This window comes from Falco naumanni, chromosome 4 (assembly GCF_017639655.2).
Source record: "Falco naumanni isolate bFalNau1 chromosome 4, bFalNau1.pat, whole genome shotgun sequence".
NCBI lineage: Eukaryota > Metazoa > Chordata > Aves > Falconiformes > Falconidae > Falco > Falco naumanni.
Window position 1 is genome coordinate 36727042 of NC_054057.1, and position 13629 is coordinate 36740670.

General features: G+C 35.7%; 1 protein-coding gene across 2 annotated transcripts in view; it reads right to left on the minus strand.

Moving 5' to 3' along the window:
• VPS50 (VPS50 subunit of EARP/GARPII complex) overlaps nt 1-13629 on the minus strand; it is a 93388-nt gene that overhangs the window by 26702 nt on the left and 53057 nt on the right. For both annotated transcript variants that reach the window (XM_040590686.1, XM_040590687.1), the window contains exons 19-20: nt 8168-8286; nt 6526-6632 (exon numbers count right to left, since the gene is read on the minus strand). In XM_040590686.1, the coding sequence (XP_040446620.1) occupies nt 6526-6632; nt 8168-8286 (226 nt within the window). The remainder of the gene's footprint in view (nt 1-6525; nt 6633-8167; nt 8287-13629) is intronic.

The following is a 13629-nucleotide window of genomic DNA, read 5'->3' on the forward strand; positions in this document are numbered from 1 at the left end:
TTTTAAGCAATGACTTGTGTAGGTCAGTAAAGATAACATTAATTTGATACAACTACATACCTGGTAAGATAATATAGCACTATTGTGAAACTAATAACGTGACATTGCTACCTTCCAGGTTTCTACCTAGCTTAGACTCCCTGTTTGAATACTGTCCATCTGTGTCCCAGTTTGCTAACACACACAAGCATGTATTTTGTTATTTTTCAGATTTGACACAGGTTGCAATACTTAGTATTTGGCAGTTTAGCCCAACTGTTAATTCTGTGCTTACTTATTAATGTTTTGAACCACAGCATTATGAACAAATTGAAAAGCAGATTTTAAAAATTCTGTCTTCCAAAAGGGAAATCAAATGCAGCCAATTCCAGCACAACCCAATGTGGAAATTTTCAGACATTTGGAAAAGGATGGCACCCTAACCAAAGCAGCTGCCACCTTTGTATGTGCTATCTGAACATTCTGTATTGCCACAGGCTGATTCTTTTCCACTTACTCTGTGATAAACACATTTTTAAACTTGCCTGTAACCCATATATAATATCAGGGTGATGTGTCACATCCTGGACAGTTAGATTTCCAAGTATCTGTGCAGCTGGCATGAATATTCAAGGTAATCTCTTGGGCAGTACCTTATGCTTTTCCAAAGGGCTATATACTGTACACTGCCCAAGTACTGTCCCTATAAAAATCTTCTGAAGCCAAGAACATTTCTCTATTACTACATCACTCAGCATCTTGACACAACAAGTATTCCAAGAACATTTCCTCCTAGTTGCTTTCTCTAACATTATGCCAACTTTTAATTTCTATACATTGTTACCTAGTTGCACTGAAGTTCCTATTTTGGGTGAAAAAGGCCTACATGACATTTCCAAACAGCACTAGCAGCCCAAATCCACACTGTGCTAGCAACTTCCAGAAACACTCGAAACACCACTTAATTTCAGCAACTCAAAGTAGCGTGACATTCTAGAGGCTCCCTGTTAATAGCTAGAACTGCTGAACATTTGCCAGGTTTCTTTTGAAGTATTACTTACAGCACTTCTTTTATTTTCAAAGACAGTAAGTAGAGAGCACTCTCTCAGACTAATCTATATAAAACTGATAGCAAAACCCAAAAAAATAAATAAATACACAACCTCCTGAATAACATATATTTGAGTTTTAGTGTATCTGTGGTCATTAGTAAAACAATTTCCTATGGAGTCTCACAATTCCAAACATGCAGCTTCCTACAACATACACTAGGAACATATTTCCACTTTGAAGGAAAAAGTGAAAAGCTCATTGTAATTACATAATTTTAGAAGACTCTATGATTTAGGGTTTTTTAAGTCTCATGAGGTTCTATGCTATGTGACCAATCACTCACCTCAGCTACAAGATTTCTGCCCTGATAATTGTCATCATCATTATTATTATTTTCTTAAAAAGTTAATGGGTTTTAAAGCAAGCAAAATCTAACAGTTTCTTCCCAAAAAGCATTCACAGCAAATCAGGCCAAAAAAGGCATCAAAAAAACCCAACATAAGAAATACCCATGATACTATTTCTTAAGTCAGAAAGCTACTAATTAAAATAAGAAGTAACCCAATCAATATACACAATGGTATGTTCACTAATTATTCTTGTTGACCTAGGTCAAAATATTCCATACAGATTTAATACAGGTTCATTCTTCCTTTTCATTTTAAGTCAACATGCAATGGCTTGATAGGAAAAAAATACCCTTATAAATTAATCTAATGGTTACTTTACACTGGAAACAGAGAATTACTTGGCTTATTAACTAGAGGGAAAACCAGATAAATTGAACTGTTCATGCAAAATTTAAGATAAAAAAAGTTACAGCAGCCCCTAGTTCAGTTATACACAGCAACTCATTTATGTAGTTTATAAATGTTAAGTTACATTTTATTCACCTAGCCCTCATACAAAGCATACAGCACACAGAATCAAAACAGGTTATGAACACTGTTATGCTCATTCAGTGAGTACTACCAGCTTGCATAAATTCCTAAAAAGTGAGGGAACAATTTCTGTTACTTGATTGGAAATTTAAATCTGCATCTTCGCCTCACTCCAGACTCTCTTTTTTAAACCTAGCTTCCTTTATTATTTGTTTTTAACTAATATCAGGGAGCTGATCTAGATCTACCAAAAGTCATGCTGATGCAACATATAGGAGGCCAGAACAGCAGGAGCAAAATGTAGCAGGGACAAAACCCACTCACGTTAATGCCACCAAACAAATGTCTCTTAAAACTGAGCTTTATTTTCAAGGGAAAGAACACAGAGTACAGGCTTTCTGCAGACAGGACATATGTATACTGTCCCCTGTTCTGTGTTAGGCCCCTGCTTATTTTCTTAGGTGCCACGCCACTGGTGTTGCATATAGAGTTCACTTTGACCAACACTGGTTGCCTAGATCTCCTGTGCAGTCGATAAGCAGCTCCAGAAGGCAAGTCTAAGAGATCTATGCAATGACACGCAGGCAAAGACATCCAGGACAGCCAAACGCTATCACTGTCTGGAGTTACCTACAGTTCTCCATTGATAATGGAAGGATCCTAGACAACCATCTCGGTTGTACTCCTTGAAATTACTGTGACGTTCTGTGGCATTTTCCTACCAAAAATCTGAGACAGTGCAAGACAAACTGGAGCCTTCTATGGCATCAGCAGACTCTTGTTAAAAGATGGGCACACTCCACAGCGTTCCTGTCTGCAGTGGGAAAACACAGGGGAGTGGATAGTACCTGGATCTCCTACAACCTAGCATCACACCCAGCCAAATCGGCCAAGCAACAACATGCTTATCTTCACATTTAATAAGGATGATTCAGAAGACAAGAGGCATTGTGAAGGGTAGAAAAGCTAATAAATCAAATAGTCTGGCTAAATAGTGGTATCTTATTTATTTCTTCTGTAGTCATTGACCCTTAGTTAAAGAAATATGTCTGACACCCCTGTGCCTGGAAGAAGTGAATCAAACATTTGTGTGCTAAGGCCAAAAGTCATGACAAAAGATGAAGGCATTTTCAGCTTCTGTGGTAGAAGTGTAATACACTAATAAAAACACAGTGGGAAAAAAAAACCACCTGTTTCACTTATGATATCGAACGGTAGGTATTCCTCAAAGAAGATACAAATTAAGGTAAAACGAGGCAGGGTCACTGCAATATAGAAACATGAGAAACTGCAAAGAAACTGGAAATAAAGAATGACTAGGACAAGGACAAAGAGGAAAACCATACTTATTTGCTCAGGAAGTTACATTAAGAGCTAGAAGTACCGAAAGTCTTGCAAAACTAAATTTTCCAAAGATAGTAAAAATCAGGAGTTTTCCAATTATGGAAGACTAACAAAAGCAAACCGAACCAGGGGGATGTGACAGAACAGATATTGAGACATACAAGACAGCTCGAAAGCAAGAATGAATAGTTTGTCTTGGTTTTCATTGAGGGCAATATACTGACAGTGAGAAAAGTGAGGAGAAGGGGAACAGAGTGACCAATAGAACTGAACTAGCCACTTTCAACCACACTGAGAATGAGCTGGAGAAGAAATTAAAACAGTCAAACTACAGGAGCAAAGGAATCAGGACATAACAAAATATGGTCGTGAAATCAACAGTCTCGTAATCAGTGTAATAACCTGCATGTGCAATAAGCAGTCAAGACATGGGTTGTACTGCTACAACTGAAAACCAGCAAATAAAAATACATTCAGGTAGAGGGAAAACAGTAATTCAAGCAACTATTGATCCACTGCTTTAATTTATAGCATGCAGGACTGCAGGTCAAGTTTCGAAGAAAGTATGGAAGTGAAAGAAGCAGAAATGCAGCGCAAAAATTAAGATAAAACTACTAATCATGGATATACCAGAAGTAAACTATACCAGACTAAGATATATACTCTTGTTAGGGAACCTACGTGATTTTCTAGACAAAGGACACAGTACATTTCACCTATCTGGGATTCAGTGAAAGTATTAATTTAATAATATTGCACAGTAAACAAGTGAAGTTAGAATTTTTTAAATTACTAAGTAAAAATTAAATTTTTATTAGTAAAATTAAAAAGAAAATTTTAAATTAGTAAATTAAAGAGAAGACAGAATGGAGGGTGTTGAAAAGGGAGGTATCTCGAAAAGGAACTAGTGGAGTTCCCAGCAACTGACCTCTTTTGTATTTTCATGAATGACTCGAAATGGCACAAAAATAAAAGCTTGATAATGGAAAAACATAAGGAGGCACCACCAAACAGAAAAGGTTTGACATAATGTACAGGAGGAACTGAAGGACTTTGATGACTGCTGTAATAACAATTGGATGAAATTCAGTAGTACAAAATGTAAAGCCATGCATTTGGGGACCAATTAATTGAAAACATGCGTCTATAAACTAGCAGCTTATCCCTTGGAAAAAACTGGGAAAGTGAAGGACCTGCTGGCAGTACAAGCTCATTACAGATGGACTGAGCTGCCAGTACAAGGAAGCTGTGAGAAATCCAAAGAGGTGCAAAAGGGAGGCAACCTGTGCCCAAGATGTGTGATACAACAGTGACACAATGCAGTGAGATCTCATCCAAAGTATTGCACAAGATTTTGGTAAGTCTATAACAAAAGCAGAAAAAGAACTGGTAAGAAAGTAGGGGACTTGAGCTTCTGGCAGATAAATACAGAGGATACTAAAAAGCTTGGCACATTTCATTTAGCAAACCAAAGACTGAGAATAAATAGGATTGCTTTCTGTAAAAACAGCAGAGCAGTATGCATGAAAGAACAAGACGATCTGTTAAAGAGAAGAGTAAAAACAGGTGGATAATTTTATTTATTTATTTATTTTTACTATTAGGTTGATAAGGCTTATGGAATAGAATTCCTATTAGATAGTGTGGTGGGAACAAAACAGAAGTATGTTTAAGCTGGAGCTCAAAACAGGCATATTTAGAGGCAGTACTAAAGTGCCACATCTTCCTGTAGCAGGGGCTGCAGGAGGTCACTTTCCAATTCCATGTTCTAAATAATGCTATTATCACTCATTACAGAAACAATATGAAACAATCCCAATAGCAGAAAAAATGAATAATAAATGTAATTCCGGAAGGGGATAAAAGCACATATATGAGCTTTGAAAATAATGTTTAAGTTTGGAGTTATGGCCAGAGTCCACAAATAAAAAGACTCCATATGTAAAACTGGAAAACTAGAATTACAGCTCCACCTAATCATACACTGTTAGGGCAGGGGGGCAGGGGTAGAGGCTGGGGGACGACCAAGTGGTTTGCATGAAAGGGCCACGTGTGATTTCTAGATTCGGTCTTAAATTTTCTTAGAACAAAACCTTATACAAAAAGGTAGCAAACATCTCTCTCCAACCTAACTCACAGATCAGTATCAGAAATTTTATGACAGAATAATCTCAGTGCTTAATTCAGGTCTATATTTTTAGATGCTCCTAGAGGGAAAAAAGCTGTAAAAAAGTTTAGAAAATTAATTTCTGATTTAAACTGCCCTCTAAGACAGCAAAAGGTACTAACCATGTGTCAGAGCAGTGTTTTTTAAGAACAGCTTGCTCTGAAGTACCACAATAATTTCCAATCACATAAACATTGAAGACAAACTTAATTAACGTAACACACACAGAATTCCTCTCCCTTCTGCCTAATCGGATAAATTTAGGTAACTACTTCTCCTTCTCTAGAAATAAAACTAAAGTCAGTAGCAGAAAATTACTGTCATACAAGTATCTAGAAAATCAAATGGATGTCACAATCACAGAAAATCAATCCCATTACACCTAGAATTGGAGGGTAGTGTTTTCATAGAGAACTTTTGACTAGAAAGGACCTCTAGATGTCACCTAGTACAACCTCTTGCTTAGAGCAGGTCTAAGGAGATGAGGCTGCTCATGGGCTTGCCCAGTCATGTCTCTATCACCACCAAGGTCAAAGATTCCCCAAACTCTCTGGGGACTACTAGGATCCATTCCAATTACTGAAATTACCAGTATGGGAGGGCACTTTTCTTCTAGTTGTCTACCATGTAGTAAAAATAGTTATTCTGGATGTGAGAATTTGAGTAACGAAAAGGCAAAAAACCCCAATCTTTAAGTTCTTACTTTTTTAACTATACTACTTTAAAATGAAGCATTTAATCCACCCAGACATATTAGCAACATAGAAAAGAAACAGATTAATGGTTTATCTCCACTATTTTTACACATTCAATCTTTTAGAGAAATAATCCACAATTATTGGTTAAAATCAACATAAGCCTGCAGATTAATTTTCAAAGTAAAAGTAACTTACAAGATATGACCAAATTTCTCTATTTGATTAAAACAAATTTTTGCTTAGTGCTTTATTTATATTTTATTAACATTTTTGAAGAGTGGAAATAGAACCCAGGTAGGTTTATTTTTAAAAGCCTTAAAATCCATTTAACATATATGCTATAATCCATAGGCTTGCATTAAAGTAAAAAACACATACAAAATACTACAATTGTTCTACGTACCAACAAGTCTTATTACGTTCAGCGTAGTGTTTGTTAGGATAGGTGCATTCACTTTATTGAGGTTATAATCCGATCTCTTTCTGCTCCTCAGAGTTTCTCGAGAAACACTTTAAACAAAACAAAATATACCAGACGTCACTGCCTATTATATTTAAAGACATACAAATAAAATTTAGTAGAAAAGAAATCCTTCCTCTCTGCTTCTTTCCCATGACAGTATGTCTTCCAGTGCAGAATTTTATTTATGCCAAAGCATAACTGGGCTAGGAATCTAATATTTAAAGAGAGAAGCCTGGTCTAATTTACACAAAATTGTGCTAGAGAAAGGAGCTTCTGAGTTCTATTCCAATGCTTGAGTTCTGCAGGCCTCTGTCTGGCCTCTGCAATCATTTTAACCACTCTGACTCAACTTAATTTATTAAGTAAAGAAAAGGAAAACAATTCAAGCCACAACAAAACAGGGGCAGACTAGTAAGCTACAGCTGAAAATGACTACTTGGAGATGGTAACAATTTTGAGGAAGATAAAACTAAGAAAACATTAATTTTTTTAATAAGGTGTAGTCCTGCAAGAAGCATGGAGCTGGACTCAATGACCCTTATGGGTCCCTTCCAGCTTGAGATATTTGATGATTCTATAAGAGAAACCTTCCGCCAGCTTCTGCAAAATTATATTCTTCCAAAAATTCAGAATGCTTCAATTTCACAGCACAAAGCTATGGACAGTGACTGTGGTTTGTTTTAATTAAGTCATTTTAATCAGTATTTCCATCACTTCTTTGAAATGAAGTAGTTTATGTGATGTATCTTATGAAATCATGCTAACGATATTTTATCCTAAAGAAATATTTTGTAAAAAAAAATTTTAAATTCCTCTGCTTTGACCCAAGTGATGGCTTTCTACTTCTGCAGTCTTCTACATACAAATGTTAGCCTGCTTCACAAAGCCTGAATGGACATACATCTAAGCAGTACAGTGTCCTAGACAGAAATTTGTATTTCAGATCCTTTTAAAGGCTACAGAGTTGGCTTTAGTTTATACGAATATATATATTTTTATATATATTCATCAAAATAGAATATGTATATTCATATATACCTATGTGTGTATCTGTGTGTGTGTGTGTATACACACACACACACATATACATATTGTTAAAGAAAAAGAGAATTTAAAATTCAAAATTACTTGCCTTCAAGCTATGGAAGAATTTAGGGGTTTTTTTTGATCTGTAAAAGTTTATTGGTGTTCTGCAAAAGCAGAAGCCCAAGCCTCAAATCATTTGTCTGCAAACAACTGCTTTTGACACAATAGAAATGATAAGTATGCACAACAGCGGTTCCAGAAGAACCTTAACATCTAATACTTGCTAATCAGTTTTCCACTATCTGCTTCAGAAAACTTTTATCCTCCTTCAAAACTTTGCTTTCTAAAGTTTTTCTGCAATAATGATGTGCAGTTTAACATTCCTTCCCATTCCAGAGATTTAAGTGCTGAGCCTTTCTAACTGTGCAGGTAGCATAAAGATTATTTGATTATTATTCCATTGTCATAGAGCATAGACTAAACAGAAAATTAACTAATTAGAGTATTGAGAGGAAAAGCATGTAAATGAGACCAAGGATTCACACAGTCTACTTACCTTTTCACAGGGGCATCTCCTGTCTGCTCATCCACATAATCTCTTTTCAACTCTTCAGGTACATCACTGTCACTGTCATACTCTTGATATGCACTTTTTTCTTGTTCATCTGACTCATACTGTTAAAAAAAAAAAAGGAAGACATTGACTGCCATTATTTTCCTTGTATCATTGTCACCCATGTAACACAGCAGTTTGGTCACTTCCTGGCTTTTACTTCGATTGGGATACAAATAACTCTGCTGGTTGAAAGGCTGCCAACAATGTTCATTAAAAATGCAGCAGGCGAATTACACAAAGCCATTTGTAAGTGCATTTCTAAACAAACTTTATTCTCAGATGTTGATTAAGAGTAGATATTTGCAACACCTTATTTCTCCCAGCCACTGATATTTTTTCTTCCTTTCTTGTTGCTGTATCAAGTACCCACGTATCTGAGCTTTTATTATTTGCTTTACAATCTGAAAAAAACAGTAATACAACCTCAACATTTATCCTTATGGTGGCAATAAACCAAAAAAACATCGCACCACACAATCTTAACTATTAATGCAAGAAGGACTGAACTATTGCTTCAGGAAAATTCTTACATTGTACACATTTATAAAACACACCACCAAAACACTGACTTGCAGTTGTTTGTAAAACTGATTTTAGTACTTCAAAAGACATTTCTACTAGTCTTTCAACCACTTAATCTGTTAGAGACCAATGAGATTCTGACTAAGCACAAACACTTCAAGAAAATAATAAGCAGTCAAATGCTACTACAGAAGTGTATTTTACATGGCTGCTATTACCATGTAAATTTTTCTCACTAATTTTTCTGCACTTATTTTCTTCAACTGTATCCTGTTCTATCTACATCAAGAAGAGTTACTTTTATATACCTGTATGTTCTATACATAGAAACTTCGCACTGTACATGGAACAAACAGTAACTGCAGAGCAAGCATGGAACAGGATTCTGCAACCAAACTGATAAACCTTTCCTCATAGAGGAAAATAAAAACTACAACAAAACCCCAAAACACAGCACACTACTAAGAAACACTCCAATGATATAACTCAACTGTATCAGTGGGGGCTAGATTAAAAGTATTTTTATTTTTTTTTCCCCTCTTGCTTTCTCAAAAAACTTGATGAGGTGTTTGGGGCACGCTTGTATTTATTTGCGTTTGCGGGTTCTTGGTTTTGAAACATATGCCATCTTTATCTAGGTTAAAGGCACAAAGTCCTGATATTTGAAATATTTATCTAACTATCAGTGAAACAACTACTCTTTGATGGAAGAAAGCCCAATGCACTGTTTGTTTCATTTGTTACAATGACACAAATAATTCCAGAATAGCCCTATGAAAAATGTAAATGCATAGATAAATTAAATATGCATACCCACCCTGAGACATGCCTTCTTATACTGATGAACATTTGATGTTAATTGCATCTTTTGAAAACAAGAAGTAGTTACAGAGAACTACTACCTCCAAACATTCAGCTGCATTTTTGATTTTTTGAAACTGTTTCACTGTTCAACTGTTGAATTGCATTTCAATGATTTCAGGAGAATTATTTTCAATTTAAGGATGGAAGGTTTGAACCTAACAAGTGATGCCTGGAAAAAAAATGAGCAACACTGGCTACAGCATGGTAGACGAGTTATTATTGTTAGAGTATGAGTTATGTGGAGAAATACTATTCACAAATACAGACAATAAATGCTTTTTATAATTAGGAAGCCACATTTACATATTAGCAGTGTAAAATTGGGAATATTTTTCTTTAAAACACCTGAAATTTGCAGTCTTTTTCACTCCAATTAAAAGCAATATTTAATGTCAATCAAGTGTCCCAGTGTTCTAGAGTGCTCTGTAGTATAGGCGCTTTAGATGCTTCATATAAATAATGAAAATTTTTTTTCACAAAGTAAATTTCTTAACCCAGAAATGATTAAAGGAAAATAAATACTTGATGCTCTGTGATACAACCCTTTTTTCTGAACACCTACAGAGCTATCACAACATCAAGCATATCCGTCAGGCTCCAGAATGCACTTGTACTTGAAAAGAGACCACAATACTTTTTCTTTTACATTTTCCTTAACGTGTACACTGCTCTGAAGCCATTTTATCCAAGGAGTCAATAATAACACGTATGATAAAAACAGTCTGGTTCCAGGATCCTTAAGAAATGGCAGGGGTTTAAAGGATACAACTGCTCTCCAGTGGGGAAAACTGTGTCTCAATCACCCAAAATACACTAGGAAACACATTTTTTTCAGTCATGCATGGCAGTTCTGGGCCACAGCCCCAAGCTATGGAGACATTTAAAGCCTAGCACTACAAAAGCAAGAAGCCCACAGTACAAACAAATTCAAAGAAAAACAGCTCGAATGGAAAAATGAGACAGACAAAAAAGTAATGTTCTGATCATTAGTATTTCACAGGCAAAATTTCTGCCTCATGAACATTCCAGACAAAGGAAAGCTATAACAAAAGCAGCTTAATTTCTTTCAAAAATGAATTGAGTTCAGGATTGATTTAGAACAAAGAGAGTCATAGTTTAACTAACTTGGCTGGAACATTAGCATGGAGAATTACCCTCACTTATTAGGCGTTAATATATAATAAATTACATGCCAATTTAAATTTTATTATTTTTTATTAAAATGTAATAATTAAATTTTATTTAAATAAAACAAATATTTAAATAAAAATTAAAATTTTAAATCCCGTGACAGTAAAATGATAAATTGACTACAAACTGTTAACTACAATTCATATTGATATATGAATCTGACAGTTGACATATTAACTGTCATAACATCATAGATTAAGAGAATTTTGAGAAAAATGGTTTTTACGTGGAAAAATATTTTATTAAGTCTCCTCAACCTAATGCTATTAATAAACTGGAAAATTTATTTAATGATATAAAAATATCTGCATTTTAAGGTATGCAGTAAGCAAATCACAACCATTAAATAGTGACCTCAATCTAAAGAGAGTTTACACATGCATTTTGAATACGCACAGTCTGCAGAAAAATTTTAAAGTGCCTAAAAGGAATCAGGAGCAATGCTCAGGTCACAAGTGTTTAGACCATCCACCCAAGCAAGCCTGTAGGGCAGTTGTAAGATTCGAAGTTGAAGGGTGTTAGAAAACTGTACATTAACTGTATCACAAAGATATTTTAGGGAGCTACAGAAAAGGGACATAAAGTAACTCACTGGAGCTCAAGATACAGAGCTGAGGTGACTGGATCCAGAGGCCTATTTTCAGTTGTCCAGAACTAGAACAACTAAGCAGTTTAAAAGACTTTAAAATTATCAGAAGATATTCTGACAGTTCTTACCGTGCTACAGATCATTTGACAAGTAAATCAATTACTTATGTCCTTGTCATGCCATTTCTTGAAATACCTGGAAACATGCCTGCATTCTCTGGAAACAAAATTTTGCAACCTTCATATGAAATAATTTTGATTTTGAGTGCTAAAACATGCCTCCACCTTAACTGGTCAGTCAAGAAACTGAAAGATAAAACTTTTGTAGAAATTTCATCCCACATTACCTAAGCAAGTTATTTTTCGTTCTATGTAAAGGAAAACCAAAGATGGGATTAATTTTGTTTTTAAATAAGAGATCTTTCTATGTGTCAGTACTTTGGAGGAGCCGGTAATGGAGAGAGGAGATGAAAAATGTGAAAAGGGAAGGCAGGATGGTCACCTATAGAGTACACTCACTTGGGTCACAAGAAACCTTGGTTCTAATACCAGCCAGGCTAGATGTCTTGTACAACTACTGTCAAATTAAGTAACCTGTCCTGTGTCTTAATTCTTGATGTAAATGCACATAATACTTCCCTGGCTCACAAAGATTTTGGAAAGGATTTTATCCTTCCAGCGACTGAGTTAACAGCCAAATACACTGATGAAAACCAAGTGATTTCTTGGCATTGTTGAACATCCTCATCCATACTCAATATGGTTCTTCAGATTTACTTAACATCTTTCTATATTAAAAGCAGTTAGTTCCCATTTTCCAATGCATTAAAGTCAAATTATCATATGGAATAAACCTCTTTATATACGGTGTTGCTAGAAACACTTCAGACAAAGGAAATACTCAGCACAACTGATTTCCACAAGGAGGGAAGAAAAATCAAAAGCATCATCCTCCATAATCAATTTGAAATTACACCAAGAAACTAAAACTTAACTTTACGTTTTAGTTAAAAAAAAGTTTTATACATGATTCCTGAGTCCTCCAAATACCACTACATTTAAGGTTAAAAAAGCCTATTTTATAATGACTGTAAATCTAACCTATATTTCACAGGAAACATGCATAATGCATCATATCTTTGGTATTTCACTTTTTCCACACAGAACATTCTGTCCCTCTGGTGTCAAAGGATAGCCAAAATTCATTACAGTTCTTCACCAGGCACAAAGTCATATTTTACAAATTTTAGATGTTAAGATTTCATTAATACAGAAAACTAAATTGGCACACAGCTTTGAAAAAGAGGACAGTGCAGCCAGCCTTGAAAGTCCTTGACAATGTGCATGCCTACCAAATGGAACACTGACCAAAATTAAAGACAGGGAAACCACAACACGGACTTTGCTACACGTGTGACATATCAGCCTACTGCTAATTCATGGGATCGTGACTCCCTCTAGCCTGTTTCACCAAAACCACAGCTTGCCACTGCTGAACCGCTGAGGCAGCTGCTCTCAGGGCCACTAGAGAAGGCATATAGCATCCTGACAGTGATTCACTATAACCCCATTGCCACCACGGTGCTTGCAGCAAGAGCAGCACCGACACGCAAAGCACGAGGCAATCCTTTACCGACGAACTAATGCTTACCGTCTGAAGCTAGGACTGAGCCTCACACACCTCCAAAAAACAGACAGCAGTGAACAACTAGTATGAAAACTGTTACCTTTACATACAGATACTTTTTCCAATGGCTTGAGACAAATTCAGAATAAAAAGACATTTTCACCCCGGGATGATTGGACAGTCAAATTAACTGACTCCCTGAGGTAACGAGGCAACTCATAAATTCCTGGATAATGATGTTACTCCATTACAATAAAGAAGGTAGTTCTGGGGTGGGGGTGGTTTCTTTGACTTTTTCTCAATAGAATTCTGTAACAAATAGAGGAAAACCTGCCCACGCAGTTACAGTTTGTAACTCATGCAGGTTATCAAGTAACCTAGTAAGACCTGCAGGAAAGATTATCTCTCATGAGCCCGCAGTGTTGTGCTAGCCACTACCAGAAATGGGATGCTGTTAAGAGAACCACCGCTGGTCTTGCATAATATGACAATTCCTGTGTAACTATCACTGCATGCAGTTTGTACTCCAAACACTTTATTTGTACAAAAAGCTAAAGCTTTTTTTTTTTTTTTTTGCCTTTAAGCTCTATCATTTCTTCAAATAGGTTCA